The sequence below is a fragment of the Micrasema longulum genome, unplaced genomic scaffold (assembly GCF_059751315.1).
Source record: "Micrasema longulum isolate JH-2025_06_02 unplaced genomic scaffold, ASM5975131v1 h1tg002424l, whole genome shotgun sequence".
Lineage (NCBI taxonomy): Eukaryota > Metazoa > Arthropoda > Insecta > Trichoptera > Brachycentridae > Micrasema > Micrasema longulum.
The window spans coordinates 26,809-51,346 of record NW_028279571.1 but is presented as its reverse complement, the minus strand read 5'-3'; the positions used below and the strand labels follow the sequence as shown (position 1 = coordinate 51,346).

At 36.1% G+C, this 24,538-nt stretch overlaps 1 protein-coding gene across 1 annotated transcript in view; it reads right to left on the bottom strand.

Annotated features, from left to right (window-relative positions):
• Positions 1-2,433: 2,433 nt before the first annotated feature.
• The window catches only part of egg (SET domain bifurcated histone lysine methyltransferase eggless), a 47,522-nt gene continuing 25,417 nt past the window's right edge, over positions 2,434-24,538 (bottom strand). Inside the window, exons 15-26 of the mRNA XM_088240328.1 lie at positions 23,753-23,854; positions 21,933-22,079; positions 20,390-20,535; positions 19,036-19,231; positions 16,828-16,995; positions 16,612-16,748; positions 13,806-13,869; positions 12,700-12,813; positions 9,526-9,636; positions 8,004-8,134; positions 6,165-6,436; positions 2,434-5,302 (exon numbers count right to left, since the gene is read on the bottom strand). Of these exons, the coding sequence (XP_088096454.1) occupies positions 4,941-5,302; positions 6,165-6,436; positions 8,004-8,134; positions 9,526-9,636; positions 12,700-12,813; positions 13,806-13,869; positions 16,612-16,748; positions 16,828-16,995; positions 19,036-19,231; positions 20,390-20,535; positions 21,933-22,079; positions 23,753-23,854 (1,950 nt within the window). The 3' untranslated portion in view covers positions 2,434-4,940. The remainder of the gene's footprint in view (positions 5,303-6,164; positions 6,437-8,003; positions 8,135-9,525; positions 9,637-12,699; positions 12,814-13,805; positions 13,870-16,611; positions 16,749-16,827; positions 16,996-19,035; positions 19,232-20,389; positions 20,536-21,932; positions 22,080-23,752; positions 23,855-24,538) is intronic.

Below are 24,538 nucleotides of genomic sequence, written 5' to 3'. Positions count from 1 at the left end.
TTTTAATTTCTCTGTTTTTGCAATGCACTAAGGTTCTATATGTTTTAGGCATAAAATTAAGAATAGTCCAGAGGGAACGTAGAATCATATTCAAATACATCGGACTGTGTCCAAAAAACCCGCCACTTTGCACCATTTTCGCCGCGCGCATACGCGAAGTTGCCGCGTTATGTTGCCAGATCGCCAAAAATATGATCATAAAACAATTGTAAGATTTTATTTTTAAAAAAATGCGATTTGTTAATTCCTATTAAATTTTATTGTATCCGCGGAAACATTAATTGACACAACAGAGTAGATAAAAAAAATTATATATTTTTTTTTTTTTTAAATCCCGCCCCTGATGTATGGGAGCGAAGTATGGACTTAGAAAAACAGGGACGAAAGTAGGCTGAATGCTGTCGAAATGCGATCTCTCAGGCGAATGTGTGGTAAAACTATGTACGATAGATGCACAAATATTGAAATCCTTACATTATATAAGACTGAGACAAGCATTATCGACCAAATCAAGAAAGGAGCTCTGCGCTGGTTTGGGCATGTAGAACGAATGGTCAGCGAGAGAACGGCTAAGAATATTTACAATGCGAATGTTGATGGATGCAGAAATAGAGGAAGACCGAGAAAGACGTGGCACGACCAAATCCAACAAATACTTAAAGATGGACATGTCAAAAGTCGGAATAATCGGCGCGCGTGCATGAGAAGATGTATAAATGTAGAGGAAGCGAGATCTGTATGCAAAGATAGAGTGTTGTGGCGTTGTATCCTCTCTGCCTACCCTTACGGGGAAACGGCGTGATGGTTTGTTGTTGTTGTTGTAAAATGTTGTACCGCCGTCCGCTGTACATTATTATTTTGTTATATGTACATTATTATTTTTTTTCGTGTTATATAAATTGTTAGGATATGCGGTGATATTTTCATAAATAGGTATTCGAACATTGTTTTTCTGTCACTGTCTTGCAGATGCCTTCCCGGTACTGTGCAAAAAAGACAACTGCGTGTCGTACCTTAAAAGGTGTCTAACTAAAATAGACTAAATCGACGTTTCGCTGTCACTTTTTCCGCACTTGAAAATGACCCGATTTTGTTTTTTTTTTTGACAAAGTATCAGAATGAATTTTTATTTTTCGTTATTTTTTGCGTTTTTCAAAAAATCATCATATTTGTGTTCCGTGCGCCCGAAGACAGCAGATAAAACTGGGAGCTTTTATGGGTTTTTTGGTGGTTTAAAGTTCCCATAATACACAAGTTATCACAAAGATTAACCCTTAGATAACCCTAATAAGAACAAACCAATTGTAAATATCTATAGTGTGTAAAAATAACACTTTTCTAGTGCCATAATCCAGGGGGAAAATACGGAAATACGTTTGTAAAAAAAAAAAAAAAAGTCAGACCGCATTTCCTGTCAAAATAAAATATTATAATGTATACTTACAAAACTTAACTTCTTAATTCTTTTACGTAACCATAGAAACAGGTCCGGTTTTCTTTATTAATATGTCAATAATTTTCTTAAATAAAAGCATTACACACAGATGCGTCTTGAGCCCTCTAAAATGTTGACGCTTAACTCATCCCCAAACGATCAGTGATACCCAACGCACATTTAATCGTTATTTAACTACCAGCTGGGTTTTGACGTGAGCTTGACATTTAATTCGAAACCATAATGCCTGATCGCGTCTTAAAAAATATATGTAAATTTAAAAAAATTGAGTACCTAGGTACTGGTTTATGATTGCATTCCATTGCTTAAAATAATGAATATTACGTATTCAAATTTAGAATTATTTTTGTAAATGTCCGCAAAGTATTCTTACAGTCCACATAGTTTCCACTTGAGAATCCCCAAGCTTTAAACAAAATTTGATGCAGTAACGTTGTTAAACTTTTTCTGTCATTTTGTTCAAACTAAGATCAGACGACAATAGCGCACACGTGCTCACTCTTCAACGGCGTGGCAGCGACTGAGTGGCGCTGTGGTCGTGAAAAAAATTGAACATGCGCACTGGGTATACCTACGAATGGTCATCTAAGCTCCGCTCCGCCCTCAAAGCTTTGTTTTTTCAATAAAAATTATGGTCGGATACTTTTTCAACAGACCTCATATATACAGATAATAATTGACATATCAATACATAGACATGCCCTATAGAGTGAAATACGTAATTTATTTACTAATTAGGTACTAGCAACGCTTTCTGTATCCCCTAGAGAGCATTCGGAATCGCATCTCTGACATCTTACAGGTAGGATTTTAATCTAAACTTCGGTTCAATTGATGCGCCGCTCGACAATTTTATTTTCATCGCAACAGCAATAATTTCTTTCCCAAAAACACAGACCGAATGAATTAATCCAATAATCCCGCATCAATAAATTCAAGCCAATAATTAGGAAAAGGTGAAAAAAAAAGTATTTTCATTGGCACTAAAAATTTATTTAACATACATCATAAATAAATCAGATTCATATTACAATTGTCCTTAAAAATACATTACATCAATAAACGTCAACTGCACAACTATATAAAAGAGAAAATAAAAGCACTCATAGCTATAGTCTTTAAAATATAGCTGGATTAGAATGATAGTTGTCAGCAAAAGTGGCGACATAACTTTGTAGTAACGTCTAAGAAGTGATTTATATTGACACACGAAAAGTCATTAGTATCTGGCATGTTAATTATTTTTTTTAATATAATGCTTGACATATAAATAAACATAAATATATAAAATCAGCTTTAAAACAAAAAAAACAAATAAACCTAATTATTAACGATAGAAAACATTTTTGAGAAGGGAATATGGAAGTCTAGCCATTTACAGGGCTTATGACCTGTCATTGGCTGGTTTAAGTGGCCACTTTGCACACTGTGTAAAATTCACCATTCTGCCCATGTTTGAACATCCACATTTCCTCAACTCTTCCATCTGTTGACTTTTGTACGTATAATAAATTTAAATATGAACAACTCCCTAGGGAGGAAATCCAGCCAGTCTGCAAGCACTTGGACATAATCAAACATTGTTGACGTTCTTACAAGATTATATCATTTTGCAAAAATATTAGAGATGGGACAAATTGATCAATGTAAATTGAAAGAATAAAAAAATATTTCATTTGATGTTGTTCATAAAAAAAGTATGAATGTCTTGTTTTTTAGTAAATAATTGTCTTAAACACACTATAATAGGCTTGTTTTTGCGTTTTCATATCAATTTTCGGAAAGAGAGTTTCATGTTTGCGTGAAAAAACTGACAAAATCGATTTGATCGGTACATGATCAGTGATCAATAATTTCCCATCACTAGTGACATTAGAGTATGGCAGCCGTTATTTTAATTTAGCTATATTTCAAGGACTATAGTGAGATATATTTTCTTAATTAAATAAGTTCCAATCTCAGAGTAATAATTCTCTCGTGGCCGTCGTTTAAAAAATCACTTTAAAGAAAAAACCGGAGAATCGCCGGCTTCGTGAGTCAGTGACAAATTGACCTTGGCCGGCGATTCGCTGGCTTTGTGTTGCAGTGGGTTAAAGACTGCGTAACATTTGTATACTGTAAGTCCAAAATGGCAGATAAAAATAGGGAGGTTTTCGATAAACCTATCTTCTAACTGTGCTTCTTCTAATATATATTCTTTTAGGATTACGTTTTCATATTGTGTGTGGTTAATAAGGTTGGTTGTTAGCTTAGTTGATAGGTCGGTCGACAGATTAGTTGATGGGTCTTGACTAGGATAATAGATTTTGAATAGGTTGATGCTGGGTTCTCGTCTTGAATGCTAGGAATGGAGCAAATTTGTGATTGATGATTTTTTTGGGCCTTATCGGTTTGAATTATTTGGCTGGTGGAGGGTTGGTAACGGTTCTGATTCTCCCGATCGGACTCGTTTCTTCTGGTTTACTAGCGAGCTAATGAACTAACATACCCCATCGCCGTCAGAATGAGGAATTCCAGCCCAATCCGGAATTGAATTTTTAAAATGTTTTCGTGTACACGTGAATATTTAAAAATTTTGGAGTAGGATGAAATATCTCAAAAACGCATGCAAAAATAAATAAAATATGTTAAAAATAGTATTCATTTTAAAATCGTAAATAAAGACGTCACTCCTTATATCTACGTGTAGTATTTCCGGTTTCCGCTTTAAAGCCCCCGCACCTTGTAAGGAACGTTTTGACCATAGAAAAAAAAGAGTATAATTTGACATTTCAACCAGAGATTATGTCAACTTTGTAGGTTTTTCTAAATCGAAACGTTCGTAAAAACAACCATAACATAGAAATGAGCCAATTACGATCAACTAAATGAAGTAATCGAAGCAATATTCCATAGATTCTTGTCAGTTTTGTTATTGGCTGGAGAAATACAACTTACCGCGGTCGGTGAAAGTAAGAACGCCAACCGTTTCATGACGTCACTACTGAAAAGTGACACACTGATTACGGTCATTTGGCGCGGTATTTGATAAATGTAATTTTGAAAAATCATATCTTTAAAAAAAATAAAAATATTTTTGCTTAGTTAAATAGTACGCTAATGGAAAAAAAAATATTTGAAAACAGTGGAATTCCTGATTGGGGAAATTTGATTGAGGGTGACAGACAAATTGACTGTATATACTTGACTGGTTGCTCTGGCGGCGATCGGGGCATTGAAAGAAGTAAATGTAAATTCAAAAAATAAAAATATGTGAATCTTTTAAAAAGTCCTAGCTTCTATAAAAGACAATTAAATGATAAGGATACGCCAAGGACCTTTCAACGTTTGTATAAAGAAAAGTCAGACTGCGCATTCTCTTAAGGAACGCAGGGTCGGCATCTTTTGTGCAGTTTGTCTCTGAACTGTCGTGGGGAGTTGGCATCTTTTGTGCAGTTTGTCTCTGAACTACGTAGTCGATGAGAGTTTGTCGTCGGGCGAGATTTTAGAGCAGACGCCCGCGGCAGTTGGTCGCGCCGCAGCCGCAGTAGAGCGTCTTGTTGGGCACGCTGCCCACGTCGTAGTTGTAGTTCCACGTGAGCTCGGTGCCGGCGCGCACGTGGCCCAGCGTGAAGAAGGCCACCCAGGGGAAGCGGGGGTCGTGCGTGTCCACGAACACGTTCTGCACGAAGACGTTGGGCGAGCACGAGTGGTTCAGGTAGCGCCCGATGTTGCCCTGCACCTTGGCGTCCATGATGTAGCACGCCTCGTCGCGCCCGAAGAACTCGCGCACGGACGGGCGGCGCGGCGAGCGCTCGTCGTCCGCCAGGCCCTCCGGCGCCGCGAAGCGCGACGGCTCGCGCATGCCTGACACAGAAATTAAGGTTGTTAAGAGAATGGTTGTTGATAGAAACTATTGCAAATCATTTAATGTTTAACAGAATTGCTAGTGCGTGTTGCAACTTTTAAGGATGTCATGAGAATTACTAGTAACTGTTAAGAGAATTTTTAATAACTGTTGTTAAGAAAATAACTAGTTACTGTCACAATTGTTGTTGTTGTTAAAAGACTTGACCGAAGAACTAGTAACCGCAAAAATTGTAATTTGTTAAAAAAATTGCTAGTAACTGTTGCCACTTGTGATGTTTAAAGAATTTCTAGCAAGTGTTGCAACTTATAAGGTTGTTAAGAGAATCGCTAGAAACAATTGTATATCATATAATTATTGAGAAGATTACTATTAAGTGTTGCAACATGTAAGATTGTCAGGAAAATTACTGATAACTGTTGTTAAGAGAATTTCTAATAACCGTTTCAATTCGAAAGACCGTTATGAGAATTGCTAGTTGTTAAAATAACTGCTAGTAACTGTCAGAATTGACATTTTGTCAAGACAATTACTAGTAACTGTTGCAATAAAATGTTCTTAGAAGAATTTCTAGTAATCGTTAGAATTAAAATGTTGTTAAGAGAATTGTGAGTAACAGATGAAAGTTATAAGACTAATAAGAATTACCAGTAACTTTTGCATACTGTAATGTTGTTAAGAGAACTGATTTGCTAGTAACTGTCGCAATTAATCAAGAGAATTGTTAATAATTATTGCAACTCTAATGTTGTTAAGAGACTTGCTAGTAGTTAAAAGGTTGTTCAGACTAGTAATTGTAATGTTTAATAAATGCTAATAAGTTTTGTGATTGTGATGGTTGGGTAAATTTTCCAAACTTACTTTCCTCATCATCGCTGATGATGATAAACTCGTCGAGCACCGGAGCCCCCCCTTCGCTGATGCTCCCGTCCGAGTCCTTGCTGTGCCGGTCCGCCGCGCCCTCCCTGGCGGGCTTGGCCTGCTTGGCCTTCTCGTCCTGCTTGGCCTTCTCGTCCTGCTTGGTCTTCTCGTCCTGCTTGGCCTGCTCCGACTTCTCGTCCAGGTCGGCCTTCTCGCTCAGCTTGGCCAGCTCCCTGTCCTTCTTCTGCTGGCGACGCGTGCGCATCCTCGTGCTGGAAATGGGACACGAACTTCAACAAGTCTTTCATCCCGGTTAAGATACCTCTCAAAGTTTCCTCGTCTGTCGAAATATTGGTCTCTTTAATTAAATATTGAGGGGATAAATTCCAGTATTATAGTCCTTAATTATTATTATTATTATTATGGATAACTTATATAGCGCCATTTTCGTAATAAAATACCTCAAGGGCGCTTAACATGGTGATTCTATTGTTAAGTTAATTTAATTGAAGCTTTTAAATTTGTAATTTAATTAAAATAATTTATTTTGTTATCACGTGCTATGGATTTATTCAAATGATTTAGAGAACAAGTGAGTTTTAAGTTTTTTCCGAAACATCACTTCACTTTCACAGCCTCGCACCTCTGCTGGGAGAGCATTCCATGCCATAGGGCCTGCGACCGCAAATGCGCGTTCACCAAATTTAGTGCGCTGTTTGCGTAGAGGTATAATAACTTTTCCTCTCGCCGTAGACGTAGCTAATCTAAGCGTGAGACGCCCGTCAGCTAGTTCATCTTAAAATATACAGATAGCTGCCAAACTAATGTCACTAGTGATGGGAAATTATTGATCACTGATCATGTACCAATCTAATCGATTTTATCAGTTTTTTTCATTTTCATTCATCAATCATGAAACTCCGTTTCCGAAAATTGATATAAAAATGCAAAAACAAGCCTATTATAGTGTGCTTAAGACAATTATTTACTAAAAAACAAGACATTCATACTTTTTTTATGAACAACATCAAATAAAATATTTTTTTATTCTTTCAATTTACATTGATCAATTTGTCCCATCTCTAATATTTTTGCAAAACGATATAATCTTGTAAGAACGTCAACAATGTTTGATTATGTCCAAATGCTTGCAGACTGGCTGGACTTCCTCCCTAGGGAGTTGTTCATATTTAAATTTATTATACATACAAAAGTCAACAGATGGAAGAGTTGAGGAAATGTGGATGTTCAAACATGGGCAGAATGGTGAATGTTACACAGTGTGTAAAGTGGCCACTTAAACCAGCCAATGACAGGTCATAAGCCCTGTAAATGCCTAGACTTCCATATTCCCTTCTCAAAATATTTTTTTCCCTCTCTGTTGAAATAAATTTAAATATGAACAACTCCCTAGGGAGGAAATCCAGCCAGTCTGCAAGCATTTGGACATACTCAAACATTGTCGAACTACTACCTGGTAAAAGAAGAAGTATAAAAATTGGAAAATTGTTTTCAGGCATTGCCTAGTAGGTGATTTGGTTCAGCCGGATGAATCTCACCCACGTGATAAAGGTTTCAGCTCTTTTACTTCACAAAAGTCAACAGATGGAAGAGTTGAGGAAATGTGGATGTCCAAACACGGGCAGAATGGTGAATGTTACACAGTGTGTAGTGGCCACTTAAACCAGGTAATGGCAGGTCATAAGCCCTGTAAATGCCTAGACTTCCATATTCCCTACTCAAAAATGTTTTCCCTCTCTGTTGAAAGATATCTACATAGGTCGCAGTGCCGCGAGGAGCTTATTTATCAGTGATCCCGTCTCCGCAAATAAGAAATACCTCTCAGTCTGGTTCTTCTTCTTCTTGTACCCTCCAGGGTTGAACTCCTCATCAGACTCCCCGTGGGCTCCAGTCTTGCCATCTTTGTTGGTGGGGACCATTTTGTCTTCGGTGTCAGAAGGCTCTTCCGACTGAAATAATAACTTTATCGTTAAAAATAAATCGAATCGAGCGTTGAGAGCCGGAGGAACCAGACTCTTCCAGACCTCGGCCAAGATTACAAAAGTAGTTCAAGCGAGCTTATGTTGGTAGTCAGTAGTACATAGTCCTCTTTCACAGTAGTAGCCGCTCGATTGTGGAATAATCTACCCACTAATGTTAGAGACGCCCCTTCTTTATTTACATTTAAGTCAAGATTGAAATGTCACCATCTAAATATTTAAATTGTTTCTTTATCCTTCTTCTTTCCTTCCCACCCCCCCTCCTCTCTTCATAGTATAGTGTTAATTTTTTTTATATATTTATTTTGTTAATCTTTAAGTTTTTAATTTTTGTATAAAATTGTAAGATTCAATATGTTTAATAACAATACATGTGCCAGCCAGGATTTGTAGACGGTACCACCTGTTTCATGTACCAATAAGTGAAACATCGTATGTTAAAAATGCTTTTTTTCGTAGGACTTTTTCAGTGTACATTAAAAAATTTAAAAATATAGATTACACAAATATCACTGTCAGATTTAAAATTTACACTAAAAATGCATTATGTAACTTAGTAGACATTATAATAATAAATATGTACATCTCCCTTATCCTCTCCTTATCCTCTCTTCAAGCATCCTTATATATATATATATATAGTTGGATAATTTATATAGCGCCATTTTTGTGAAAATCACCTCAAGGGCGCTGTACAATTAATAAATATCCCAGTACGTCTTGCAGCTACAGAGCGCATGGACGGTTGGGATTCTAGTTCCTCATTTTCAATTAAGATCAATAAAAAAATATAACACATAGGAGCTAGATTACAGGACGTCTTGCAGCTACAGAGCGCATAGACAGTTAGAAATTTAGCCCCCATTTACACATTTGAAAAATTGACAAATAAATTTAGTGTATTAATGATACTAAAAAAAATAATATGAATAATAAAAAGGAGTAAGATTACAACACGTCTAGCAGCTACTAAGCGCATAGACGATTGGAATTCTAGACCCAATTTATAAAATTTAGGTATTTTTAAGTTGGTATATGAAAGCTAGATAACCAATCATCGTGCAGCTACAAAGCGCATGGACGCATCCTTGTCCTAATCCCGCCCAATTTACAGTATTTTAATGTTATTAAAATAAATATTTGAAAAAGTAGATGAAAATAACATTTTTATATGTATAAATTGTATGTATTTATTTGATATGTTATATATTTTCTTTACTAACTTTGTATGCTATGTGGAAATCTGTTATTAGTTCTGAGTTTATACACTATATCTGTTTGTTTACTTAATATGTATGTAGAACTGTTGATTTCCCAAATAAAATAAATAATTAAAATATAGACTGGAAGAAGGATTGTACCTTTAAATCGGATTCTTCAGAAACATCAGACTCGTAGTTCTCCTTGAGTTTTTCCACCACTTCTATATAATCCAACTCTGCTAAATATTCGTCTCCTTCGTTCACCCCGTCCTGAAAATAAACATTCACTACTGTAGAGACATTATTATTTCATTTTCATCAGATTTAGAAATTTTTAAAAAATGTTTAAAAATAAAACATATACACTTAACAAATTAAAACAATGATAAAGAACATTTTAGAGAAGGGAATATGGAGCATTCTAGGCATTAACAGGGCTTATGACCTGTCAAAAAAAAAAAAAACTGAAAATACAAGACATATTCAGCAAAAAAGTAGGAGTAAAAACGGGAGTAGCCCAGGGGTCAGTAATTGGTCCCCTAGAATACCCGATATACAGTAACTCTATGGCAAGTGTCATACAACACTCACTGTGCTATCAGTTTGCAGACGATACGGCAATTGTTGCTATTGGAGACTCACAAATAGACGCGCAGCAAAAACTGCAATTGGATTTTAATCAAGTTTTAAGATGGTCACATGATTATAGCCTAACAATAAATATAAAAAAAACGAAAGCGTTACACATCACGTCCCCATATAATAGACCAAAAGAAGATTTGTTAATATATGCACACACTCACGAATGCAAGACTACAAATGCACAAAAATAGATCACGTATCAAAATATAAGTATTTAGGTATTATTATAGATTCCACTTTTAATTGGGAAGAACAGATAAACACAGTTTGCAATAAGCTAAGAGTTTGCCTACTTAACATGTACCATTTAAAACCATACATACCATACCCGGTGCTGAGACTAGTTTACTTGGGGCAAGTTGACCCAATTATTCGATATGGATTAAGAATATGGGGACTAAGTTTTAAATCTTATACGGATAGTCTTGAACTCACAGGTACAAATTTTAAAAATCATCGTACCTGTAAAAATAAAGAATGAGGCAAAAGACAACAATAAAATATTATTTGATTTTGTTAATGTTTTGCCAATTAACAAACAGTGTCAGTATAAGAAAATGACAGATTATTTCGATTGCAATTTTAAATCCAAAATAAACCACCAGATCATGACCCGACAAGAATCGGCACAGCAGCTGATGGTACCACGACAGAAAAACTACTATGGTGACAGAACAATGGGTAGTGTAGTACCAAAACTGTACAATTTAGTACCAGCTAAAAATCGTGAAGAAAAAAACCTAATTTCGTTAAAAAAAATAGTCAAAAAATTATTAAAAAGCAAGTGAAACTTAAGTGTATAAATATATTTTATTCTTCAATTATTATTAAACTACGTACTTACTCATATTTTTTTTTTTTTTTAATGTAATGTAACCCGCAGACAAGCTTCGGCTTTGCGGGAACAAAAATACAATTATGTATGTTACTTATTTGTTAAAATGGATAAAACTTGGCTAGTTAAGCCTAAGTAAGCCTGTCAGGCATTGCCTAGTATGTAGGTGAAATAATTAAAATGATTTACCACAAAGTTAATGCTTTATTACAACAGAGATGAAAAACATTTAAGAGAAGGTAATATAGAAGTCCAGGCATCTACAGGGCTTAAGACCTGTCAATGGCTGTTGCCTAGTATGTAGGTGAAATAATTCAATTAGATGAATCTCACCTGCATAAATAAATGTTTCAGCTCTTTAACTTCACAAACATCAACAGATGAAAGAATTGAAGAAATATAGATATTCAAATATAGGCAGAATGGTGAATGTTACACAGTGTGTAAAAAGTAGCCACTTAAACCAGCCATCAACAGGTCATAAGCCCTGTAGATGCCTAGACTTCTATATTACCTTTTCTTAAATGTTCTTCATCTCTGTTGTAACATTATTTTTAAGATACATTTTTGAACAGTTTCTAATGGTTTAATATGGTTGTTATAAGGTTGTTAAAGGTTGTTATAAGGTTTAATATGGTTGTTATAAGGCGGCCTCCGTGGTGTAGAGGTCAAGACGCTTGACTCACGCACGGAAGGTTCCGGGTTCGATTCCCGGTGAGAGCACAAAAATTAAAATGTGATTTTTCTCAAGCCTGGGTGCTCTGTGATGTAATTCACCACTGTAATTAGGCCTCCTGGCCTGTTGTGGTGCAAAAAAAATGTAAAAAAAAAAAAAAAAAGCTTAAGTGGCCACTTTACACACAGTGTAACGTTCACCATACTGCCTTTGTCTGAACATCTATATTCCTTCAATTTTTCCGACTATTGATTTTAGTGGAGTTAATTCCAATTTGTTATCCATTGTAAAAATCGCCACAACAATTTTTCGGCTCACTCAAACACTCAAACTCCGATCGCCGTCAAACTTTGACAGATTGTCAAAAACAGTGCTGCCAGCGTGACCGATCGGTGCAGCGCGGGCATTTCGAATTAGAAATTCCCATTTATTTTTGATCATATGGTATGTAGTATCGCACGCAACTACACTGGCTCAGCATCAGGCATAGAAGAAACATTCACATTCTATCACTTCTTCACAATATCCCACTTCGCCTGTTTATCTGAGAGAGCTCATCCAACCTCTCTCACAACACGGACTATCTCTTCGTTCTAGTAACGAGAGAACCCTTTTGATACCCTGTCATCGCTCTAATTCTCTTGCCTCCTCTTTCACAGTAGTAGCCGCTCGATTGTGGAATAATCTACCCACTAATGTTGAAGACGCCCCCCTTCTTTATTTACATTTAAGTCAAGATTGAAATGTCACTATCTAAATATTTAAATTGTTCCTTTATCCTTCTTCTTTCCTTTCCATCTTCTCTCCTCTTTTCATAGTATAGTGTTCTTTTTTTATATATATTTATTTTTGTTAATCTTTGCTTTTAATTTTTGTATAAAATTGTAAGATTCAATATGTCCATGTATTTATAATGTTCTCAAACTGCACGGTTTGGGTAGGTAGGAAGAAATTGCCTTAAGGCAATATGCCCGCCCTTATATGTATATTTATTGTATATGTATATAAAGTGTCAAATAAATAAATAGGTAGTGTATTTTCTTTACTAACTTTGTACAATTTGATGAAACCTGTTATTGGACCTGAGTTTATACGATACCTCTGTTGTTTACTGTAAATATGTATGAAGAGCTGTTGGTTTCCCAAATAAAATAAAATTTCAAAATGATTATAATCTTACCACATTGGCTACAGCGTCTGTAAGAAGGTTGCCAGCGTAGATGCACAGGAAGGTTCCTCGGGACACATCATTCAGAGCGCGGATGCCCCAGCCTCTATTGAAGGTCTTAAACACCTGCGCACAAAAATGAAAGGGTATTTATTAATTTTTAAAAAAACATTTCATTATCCAAGTGACTTGCTCATCAAAGAATTCAGAGTACTGAATATTATTCAACAGTATATATTGAGAACGGTAGTGGTTACACACATAAATAGAGACATTTAGCCGAGCGTCAACCACAACCATAATACTAGATACTCCAATAGGGATCTGATACTAAGTGAAGGGGTCAACACTGTTCTGGCATCGAGACAACACTATTACGTAGGCAAAAACGTCCATAACCTTTTGCCACAATCGTGGAAAGACGGGAGTGTTGTCAAGTTGCGGAAGGTGTTGACCTCGTTCTTTCGTGACATTGGTCGTACATCGCTTCACTCTCACGGTTTCGCACCTTTGCTGGGAGAGCATTCTATGCCATAGGGCCTGCGACCGCAAATGCAGGTTCACCGAATTTAGTTCGCTGTTTGCGTAGAGGCATAGAAACTGCTCTTCTCGACGTAGATGTTGCTGATCACGTAAGGCGTCTGTCAGCTAGTTCATCTGGAATGCAAAGTTCGCTTAGATATTCCGTCAGGAATTGAACCCGAGACCTCTTGCTTGGTAGGCACACGCGTTTACCATTATATCGTACTGTAATAAAAAAAAACAGTAAAAACACTGTATTTATCAAGTTATTTTTTATTTTATTTCTGACTAGTTTTGAAGCCACACATGCTACTCCGGCGAGGAATATTTGATTACAATATTATATTGTTCAAATTATAAAATAAGATTAATATTAATTTTTCAAATTCTCAATTATACTGCGATAAAGGGACACGTGTCGCTAAGTTTTGTGGTTATAAACTAAGTGCTTTTGTAATTATTATAAGTTATAAAATATTCGGGAGTCAGAAAAGTTGATATGAAAAGGGGGAATATTTGTACGAGAATGCATGAAGAAAAATGGGTCCAGGAACGTAAAATCGAGGTTTTACTGCTCAAAACATATCTAAAATTACCTGCAGTTTTAGTTGAAGAGGATGTTGTACAACACGGTTCAGGCAAGTAGCCGCACATTTACACCTGCAATAAATAAATATATTAATCAATATCCATACTTGTCGGTTTAAGGCTTATTAATTAATTTACGGACTTTTCAGTTCATTCAACAATGGCAAACACATTTCCTTATAATAAATACAGGTACAATTGAAATAAAATTAAAATTGGCCACTTAAACCAGCCAATGACAGGTCATTTTTAAACCATTATTTTTTTATACTTACGCACCCACACACACGCACCCTCTCCCTCATTCATTCCCACACGCACGTGTACCCTCTCCCTCATTCATTCACGCATACACACATTCACATACACATGAATACAAACGTCACACACATACAATTAAGTAAACTCTTTTTTTATATATTATTGCTCCTATTCCTTATATTTCTTACTATAATTGAGTGAATTTCTAGAAACATAACTCAATTATCATTTCAATTATGCTTTTATATATTTCAATTTTTCAATTTATGCTTATTTTGTGTTATTTTTTTTTAATACTACTATATTTTACTATTATTTTGTTGATTTTAATGATACCACTATTTTGTATATTTGATTATGTGTGATTCTTAATTTGTATGATTTATATTTTAAAAATTATTTCTGATTATCTTTTTTGCATTGGATTCTTTGGAATTTCATTATTTAATACATTTACCTTTTTTCTAGATTGTTATTCTATGTCATTATAATTTGATCTAATTAATTTTACTATGTATTTTTATTGTTATTTATTGTGGCTTGACACGGGCATAGCCTAAAAAGCCTTAATAAGTTCATAAATATTTAACTTTGTAATTTTAAATGAATAAATAAATAAATATTATGTGTCATTAGATTTACAGTGGATTATTTAAATTGGCTTTAGTATTGTTAATATTTTTCTACTTATTTTGTTTATGTAATAGCTCTAAAAATCCCAAATAAAATGAATAAAATGAATAAAATGAATAGAATGAATAAAATGAATGAAATAAATAAAATGAATAAATAAAATAAATTAAAAAAATAAAAATAAAAAAAAAGTCAAATAAATTATATAAAATAAATAAAGAAAATAAAATAAATAAAATAAATAAAATAAATAAAATAAATAAAATAAATAAAATAAATAAAATAAATAAATTAAATAAATAAAATAAATAAAATAAATAAATAGAAATAAAAAAAATAGTAAAATATATCATATAAAATAAATAAAGAAAATAAAATAAAATAAATAAAATAAAAATAATAAATTAAATAAGTAAAATAAATAAATAAATAAGCCTTGAAGATTCCTACACTTCTACATTATCTTCTCTCAAATGATCTTCATCTCTGTTGTAACATTTTTATATTAACAGCTCCCCGGGGAGTTGAATCCATTCTTTGTCTACGAAAATTTTGTAAAACTCAAAATATTGTTGATAAATCCATCTGGTCCATGAAGAAGTATAGAAATTGGAAAATTTTCAGGCGTTGCCTAGTATGCAGGTGAAATAATTCAATTAGATGAATCTCACCCGCATAGATAAAGGTTTCAGATCTTTAACTTCACAAACATCAACAGATGAAATAATTTAAGGAATGTAGGTGTTCAAATATGGGTAGAATGGTGAATGTTTAAAAAAAAGCTATTTGTTAATTTCTCTAAAATTTTACTGTACACGCGGAAACATTGATTGACACAACAGAGTAGATAAGTAAAGGGTCATTTAATAAGAGTAATTTAATTAATGAACTAAGAACATGAAAATTAAAACAATTTTTTTTTTACATAAAACGGATATTTTTATATCATGTTAAATAATATTTGATGTTTAAAAGATAATGTCTGTCAAATGTCCACGATAGAGTTGTTTAATCCGAGATACAATTTTCATCAGCTCTCTCATTAGATGAGCAAAGTATGGTTAAAAAATTTACTACCCAGGCAACACTAACGTTATGTGAATTTTGTTTCTTCGACAATCTGACAGAATATAATTATTAAAAAATAATTCAATTTTTAAGTAATGCATTTGCTACTTAAACATTCGTTTGCAAATTACTCATGAAATGTGATACCATCCTGTTTCTTTAAGATCCTAGCAGTATTTCTACACTTTAAAAGGACACAACACGGCATAGTTGAATTCAAATCAGGAGTTGCGTACTGAGCGACGTCTATAAAGAAACTAATGGGTCAAAACGTAAACCTACTCATTTATGAGTAGTTTAGTCGCCTTCTGTTTGATGTGCGTATGCGGTTTCTGGACTATTCTTAATTCTATGCAAACAACATTAGTTTTTAATGGATCCCAATAAGATTACTTCCTTATAATTTATTGAATTTTCTTGAATTTTTGGTAATGCTAAAATAATATTACAGATGGAAAATCTGACAGATGGAAAAAAAATAAAAAATTAAGTAATGCATTTGCTGCTTACACATGCATTTGCTTCTTACACATGAAATGTGATCCCATCCTATTTCTTTTTGATCCCAGCAGTATTTCTACACCTTAAAACGACACAACACGGCATAGTTGAATTCAAATCGGGAGTTGCGTACTGATCGACGTCTACAAAGAAACTAATGGTCGAAATGTAAAACTACTCCATAAGGAGTCGTTTAGTCGCCTTCTGGATTTCTGGACTTCTCTCAATTCTAAGAAAAAACTCTTAGTTAGTCCGGTTTCATTTGGGTGCCCCCTGTACCGTCGTCGTTTCCCTCCTGTTTTTGTTCATAGCGACTATTGGTCTAGGATAAAGGGCGGTAGATTCCCTCACCTGGAGTTGCATTCATATATTCCCGTGGGCACCGGATCCAGCAACCTCTTGTACTGGTAGCCGACCTTGTCCGGCTGCGAACAGATCAGGTTGGCTCCCTCCAGCGTCAACTGCCAGCACTGGCAACGAGTCTTATCCTGCGGTAATATTCCCATGTTATATTGACAGTTACTAAATATGAGGTAGTTCGGTGGTTCAGAGCGACCGTTGAGTTACCTGACAGTCGTCGGTGCAGTCGCAGCCGCAGAGGAACTCCTCGTCCAGGTTGAGATGCACCCCCTGCGTGGGGATGCGCCGGGTACTGTACGTGCTGAACTCGGGCAGGGAGTGGTCGTAGTAGTTGACGCAGGGCACCGGGACAGCCTCGGCTCCGTGTGACAGATCCTGGCATAGATAACACACAAGGGGAGAGTGAGAGTGCCATATCCTCTAGCGTCCTTGGATACACATATTGATCATTTATTTATTTATTTAATAAACGCCCAGAGGGCTCTTAACAATATACAGTCGTAAGTACATAAAATATTATAGAAAATAACAAAAATTAAATCATAACTATTACACTGACAATGTAATTCATTCTAAAAAAAAAAGGAAATAAAGTGAAGATGAATGGAGAAACACATTAAAGAGGGGAGAATTGTAGCAGGAGTGGTGTGGAGCCAGCCAGAAGTCCAACAGCTCAGCATAATTATGAGCTGTTCTGTGGATGCTCACTAGGGGAGTTTGTCCTATTGTACTCACACTGGAACATGTGTCGGAGTCGGTGGTCCTTGTAGGTACACGAAAGTTTATCAGGGACAGTAATTTTGAGCAAACTATGAGGGTGCATATCACCCTGTGCATCAGAGTGAGGTCAGCAATTGTCCTTCTGGTGGAGAGCGATGGTAACCTCAACTCGGACATCGAAGTTTGGTAGAAAATTTCATTTATAGGTTTACCTTTTGTGAACTGTATGTGGCGTAAGAACTTCCGCTGAACTCTTTCCAAGTTAAAAGAGTTGCAGTTGTAAAAAGGGCTCCAGACTGATGATGCCTATTCCAGTTTTGATCGGACCAGAGCACAATACGGAGATTTTTTAGAAACGATGCTACAAAAATTTGACGTATTCCGGATAATTTTATTTAAAATTTTTAATTCGGAGCTCGATTGTTGTGAACTCCTGAATCTCATTAACTTCAAAATACCTAATCGAGTCACTAGAAGTACGGAGTTGTTTGCAACTACGAGTACATACGTGGGTACTAACTATGCACGACACTCTCCCATTCTGCGTTTACATTCCTTAGCCAACAAATTTACTTGTGAAACAGACATTTTTAAAACGGCAATTATCGTAATTATCGAACGTATTAAAACGTTCTTAAATGCACTGTTTGAAACTAATTATTAATGTCGTAATAAAACTTTCTTTTTCATACAATTCTTTCTCTGTTTTTGATGTGTATTATTATTATCTTATCTCTTTCTGATGTTAATTTATCAAATATTTTTGTGTACCGTATATTATATTATTTTCACATATATACTTACTGTTAACTAATTTTCATTATTTGTATTTAACAATAATTTGTTGATACCATTTTTTCATACTTATAAGTATATGAAAATGTATTTATTTTTTTGTTTGAATTCTTTAAAAGTTATTTACAATTTGCTTTTTAATTCAATTACTTTTATTATATCCATTTAATTTTTTTTTTCTTTTTTACTATGTAAAGTTTCACTTTTTATTTTGCATGGCAGTATGCTTCTTATTGTTTCTAAATGTATACAAAAAAAGCGTTGTTTATCTTTTAAATTTTTACGCACTATGTTTGTACTTACCTGTATATTTTTTGTAAATGCCCCTTGGGCGTATTGTAAAATTAAATAAATAAAAATAAATAAATAATGAAGCCCAGCATCTGCGTAGTATTTTATTTTCTAATGAATTTGTTTTCTAACTTGAATTATAAAAATAAAACTTTTATTTTATTAGTAGGTTGGAAGATATTGCCATTTGGTAATAAATCCTCCAATGTACAATCAACATTATGTACAAAAAGTTTAATAAATAAACTACAAAGTAGACTTGTCCAGGGATCTAGTTTTATTTCACACACAGAACTGGAGAAAGTGCTCCAGCAGAAAATATGTCAGAGAACAGACACGGCACTCTCCTGTAATGAGCATTTTGAGGGTGTGGCGGAGAACCTGGCTTGGACACGTGCCGCTGATGGCTCAGGAGACCCTCAACCCAAGTTGCCCAAAGAGCTCCCGCCGTCTCGGAAGGCCATCGACGACAATATTTTGGCTTTGTTCTTTGTTTGGGAAGGGAAGCACAATTAACGTGGAAGGAGGCGATCGGGTCTCCCGGGCGTCCAGTGGTGTGCAGATGCTCAACTCAGGAACGGAGGCGGAAAAAGAAGAAATATTTCATACCCTCTTGCTGACGAAGCACTTGGTGGGGACGAACTCTGCCAGGCAGTGCACCCAGTGGTCGAAGTCGAAGAGGTCCACGCTCATCTGGGAGGCCGTCAGGCGCAGGTAGAGATGCAGCTCTTGCGGGGAGCGCAGGCGGCGGCCGCACGGCGCGCGGTACACGATGGTGCGCTTGCCGCGGTACTTGAGAATCAGCCTGCGAACGAGTACACATTCAAACAGGTCATCATCATCATAATCTCGACAGTTCCTGTCGGGCCTTGGCTGGATCCGGGAGTCTCCTCCACTCTTATCTAAACTGTTGGGATCAGGAAGGATATACTAAAGTGGGCCAATCAGCGAGTCTTGAAAATGGATTCGGGAATGTGGCAGGGGCGAACCGTGTATAGAAGCGATTATGAGCAGCTTACCATTATATTTGACTAATCATAATAATGTTTTATTGTAACTTTATTTACAGAAAAACAAATAAATAATAACCATTTATTTTAAATCATTTCCACCGGTTGTATTTTTATCCTAATATATAAATTTTAATAAAGCGCGCCCAGCGCCTGCGGTGAGCCAAGAAACTAGCCGATTATTCCAGCTTATTTTTTCATACAAATAAGTATACTTTATTTTGGATTCAGTGCGGGTTTTTTTCCTAGATCAAACTTGCAGATTACACAAATTATTTGAAGATTCTTGATTTGGAAAACAGTATTTCAAACATTGTTTCTTAAGGGCTATTTTTCTTTGAGATGGTACTTTTGACATAAGACCATAATTACTTTCATGCGTCATATTGCGGGACATATAGCGCTCCACGCGGCCGTTTTTAGCACTATTAATTCCTAGAAAAATTCGGCCAGTTGACATTTCAATTGAATACCTAATATCGACTGAATTCATAGTGGTATTTTTTATTTATTTTTTAATGAATTATAATAATGATTAATGGATAATATATCTATATAATATGATATATCACAAAGTTACATTGTTTGAGTTGATTTCATGGATGAGAGTTGTTGTATCACACAGAACCACAGAAAAATATCAATTTATAGTATATATTACTTACATTATATTATGGACCTCCTATGTAGGTACAAATATATGTTTTTTTTATAGCTTACCTGTAAATAAAATCACCATTCGCCACTGGTATGTGGTGGATGCTTTCAATGTCATATGTTAAATTAAAAATTTTCATCCTCTGTTAGATGGTAAATAGAATCAACTTGGGTTTAAATAGGCAGAATGGTGAATGATGCTCAACCCAGCCGATGATGGATGATTAGCTCTGTTTAAGGCTAGACTCCCATATTCTCACAGCTTCACCTTTGCTGAAAGAATATCTGAAACTCACCTCTGCCAGCCGGACAGCAGGGGTCTGGCGAGCGGATTGTACGTGCGCAGATCGCGCAGCGGCAAAGCCAGCTTGTTGAGGCAGTTGTGGCCGCACATGTGCGGGACGAGGCGCGCCGGCTTGATGGACACCTTCGGCGAGTAATACTGGAACGAGACGAGGACTGTTTTAATTCAGTCACCAATTTGTTTTATGACAATTGGTCATAAAACAAAACGGGGAAACGAATTCCCACGCGGATGCGGGGCGTGAAATAGCGGGGGCGAAGCCCTAGGGCTTCTACAATATAGTGGACGGTATTTTAAATTTAATATAAATAAATGAATATTCTCGATATGCGGTATGCAGTGTCAATCGGTCACAACCCCAACGAACGAGATGGATTAGGAATGGATGCCACAAACCTGGTTCGTTCTTGATCGTATTGCGGTGGCCCGACTGGTCAATTGCAAGCGGCACCAACACTAGGACAGGCCCCCGACCTGGAGCTGAACACTGGTGGTTGGTGGAAACAAAGAGTTTGATGCGACACACGTTCAACAACATAAACACGCGATTCTTGCTGTGGCGGGTCATCAAAGGATACTGAAGGTGGGAAGTGATCAGATTTTGCGGGTACAAAGGATGTAGAAATTGTGACAATAATCGACTAATGCACACCCACATAATTCGCAACCAACAATGATAAATTGAAGCCGGGAGACGAAGAATCAAAAACGGAAACGAGATACTCAACAGTCACTATAGCTGCCCTAATTTGGATCCCATGTTCGAGCTTAAACAAGATGCTCGTCTTCGAGGCCACAGTCTCAGGCCGGAGAAAACGAGATTCAATCTAAATTCACGGAAGCATTTCCTGAGCAATAGGGTTGTAGGATTTAATAGTTGAGGGTTTGGTTGGAGTTCCTACCCCAGTTAGAGATTGACAGAGAAGACACGAGGTTGGTGTTTAATGCGTATTTATTACATGGCGAATAAGATACAGCACTTGGTTGTGTAGCGCGAGCGTAGCGGCGATGATGGGTTGAAGTAACTGCACTTGAAATACATGCTGGAACTGTGTGATGTCGTCGAGCTGGTCTGACGTGAACTGAACTGACTGACTGACTGATGTTGGCTGCATCCTGTGGTCTCTTTATAGACCATATTCCTTTGTAGTTCATTTCTTCATGGTAGGGAAGATGTGAATGTACTGCAGGGCGACGATCCCGTCTTTATGTGCAATATTGCTAGAGTTGTAATATAAATTGTATTGGGTTCGATAGAAAATGATGACATTGCATCGTCAGTCATTAAGGTGAACTAATTTAACACGTGTGTCATCGACTATGAACTATGGATCCTACAGGGTTGTTGATGGTTGAAAGAAGCTGCCACAAGAGCTGATCTCGATGTGTAGTCTCAATGGGTTCGAAAATGGGCTAGATTTGTTTGGAAAAAGTTAAAATGCGCCAACAACCTTTCGTTTAAATAGATTTAAGCATATCAGCTTTAAGCTGCTCGCTTAAAATTAATAAAATAATAATAACTTATTCAAACTCACCACAACTTTACTCTTGACCTGGTCTGCGTGTAAGTTTCCTTGTACTTGTCCAGGGTTTGTTGATGCAGCTTCAGATTTGGCGGTACTTTTCCGAGCAACCGAGCGAGTCGAGGAAGAATCGTCCTTTTCCGACAGATCCGTTAGTGACTGAAAAATTATATTAATATTTTAAATTATGTTTATATTAATATTTTAATACCAGTAATAGACAGAACAGGGAAATATCACATACTATAGATACCGATAAAAATATATGAATCAATTGGTATTTTGTGGAGAAAAGTTTTCAAACAAAACTTTAAAAAATAAATTATTAAAAAATATGTCCCGACAAAAGCACTACTTGTTTGGCCTCGATAATTGTGACGTCAAGATTCGTGGCGGCGTTTTATTTAAATTTAAACGGTAACAAATAAAGTTCAAAATTTAATCGAATCGTGACGTATTAGGGGTGTGGCTAATGCAACGGACCATTTTTGTGCAAATTCAAAATTATAAATAAAAAAAAATTACTGCTGCAGACGTAACGCCGCGCGTACTGACTGGGACCTTTAATATCCAGATAGAATAGGAACCTCGGTATGTGTTACAAAGTGCCGCCCCTCAATAAAGACTAGTATTTGTCACCTTCGGGGGGTGGTCTTTGACATACCAAGGCATAAAGAATAGATATTATTAGGTATAGAAAATAAAACAGCTTTTAAAACTGTTCGCCATGTCATTTCTGCATGAATGTTGACTGCTGCGCGGCAGTGGCAAACGGTGATTTTATTTACAGGTAAGCTATAAAAAAAATATCATTTATTTGTACCTACATAATATATAGGTATATTATAAATTGCTATTTTTTCTGTGGTTCTGTGTGATACAACAACTCTCATCTATGAAATCAACTCAAACTACGTAACTTCGTGATAAATTATATTGTGTAGCTATATTATCTATTAATTTAACACATAACTCATATAAAAGTTTATAATTCAGTCAGTATTAGGTATTCTCATAACGATTGAAATGTCAACTGGCCGATTTGTTCTAAAAATGGATAATGCCAAAATCGGCCGCGTCGAGCGCCACGTGTGTTGCGAGTCATAGGTCAAAAGTATCATCTCAAAGAAAAACAGTCCTTAAGAAATAATGTTTGAAATACTGTTTTCCAAATCGAGAATCTTTAAAGAATTTGTGTAATCCGCAAGTTAACTCTAGAATAAAAATCCCGCTACTGGGTTTAATATGTTCAAAATATAGTACACTTATTTGTATGAAGAAATCAGCTGGAGTAATCGGCTAGTTCCTTGGCCCATTGCTGGCGCTGGGCGCGCTTTTATATTTTTATTTATATTTGGAGAAACATTACATTACATTACATTACATTTACATTACATTTTTTTTGCACCACAACAGGCAAGGAGGCCTAATTACAGTGGTGAATTACATCACAGAGCACCCAGGCTTGAGAAAAATCACATTTTAATTTTTTGTGTTCTCACCGGGAATCGAACCCGGAACCTTCCGTGCGTGAGTCAAGCGTCTTGACCACTACACCACGAAGGCCGCCAACATACAAATGGTGGCAATGATTTATAAGAAATAGTCATTATTTGTTTGTTTTTCTGTCGATAAAATCACCGTAAAACATTATTATGGATGGTCAAATATAATGGTAAGCTGCGCACAATCGCTTCTATGCACGATTCGCCCCTGCTGCGCGGTCGGCGCCGAAATGCGGCCGGGTAGCGAAATGGGGGCGCCGTTGTACGTGACGACCGAGGGGCTCATCCGGTCGCCACCAGCTAAAAAGGCAGAAAGGCAATACTCACTCTGGTTTCAGCATCGTCGATGATTTGAATAGGAATCTTCAGAGCTTCTTCCCACTCGGCTTGTTCGGGGCGGGAATATTCCACATAAGGGAAATTTTTGTTCTGGAAAAGAAAAACACAGGTGAATTTAATTTTAATATATCGCACACTCAATGAAAGACCATTGCATTTTAGAGTCGAATTCCAAGGTAAGTGAACTTGATGCTCTAATTAGGTCCTGTAGCTCAATCACAGATAACTATCGATGTGCTTAAAAACATGCTAAGCATTTGAGCGATCACAATGAACAATAATGAACATTATATCCAAATGCTTGCAGACTGGCTGGATTTCCTCCCTAGGGAGTTGTTCATATTTAAATTTATTTCAACAGAGAGGGAAAAAAATATTTTGAGAAGGGAATGTGAAAGTCTAGGCATTTACAGGGCTTATGACATGTCATTGGCTGGTTTAAGTAACCACTTTACACACCGTGTAACATTCACCATTCTGCCTATGTTTGAACATCCACATTTCCTCAACTCTTCCATCTGTTGACTTTTGTGAAGTAAAAGAGCTGAAACATTCGGCTGAACCAAATCACCTACTAGGCAACGCCTGAAAACAATTTTCCAATTTTTATACTTCTTCTTTTACCAGGTAGTAATTCAACATGTTTGATTATGTCCAAATGCTTGCAGACTGGCTGGATTTCCTCCCTAGGGAGTTGTTCATATTTAAATTTATTTCAACAGAGAGGGAAAAAAATATTTTGAGAAGGGAATACGGAAGTCTAGGCATTTACAG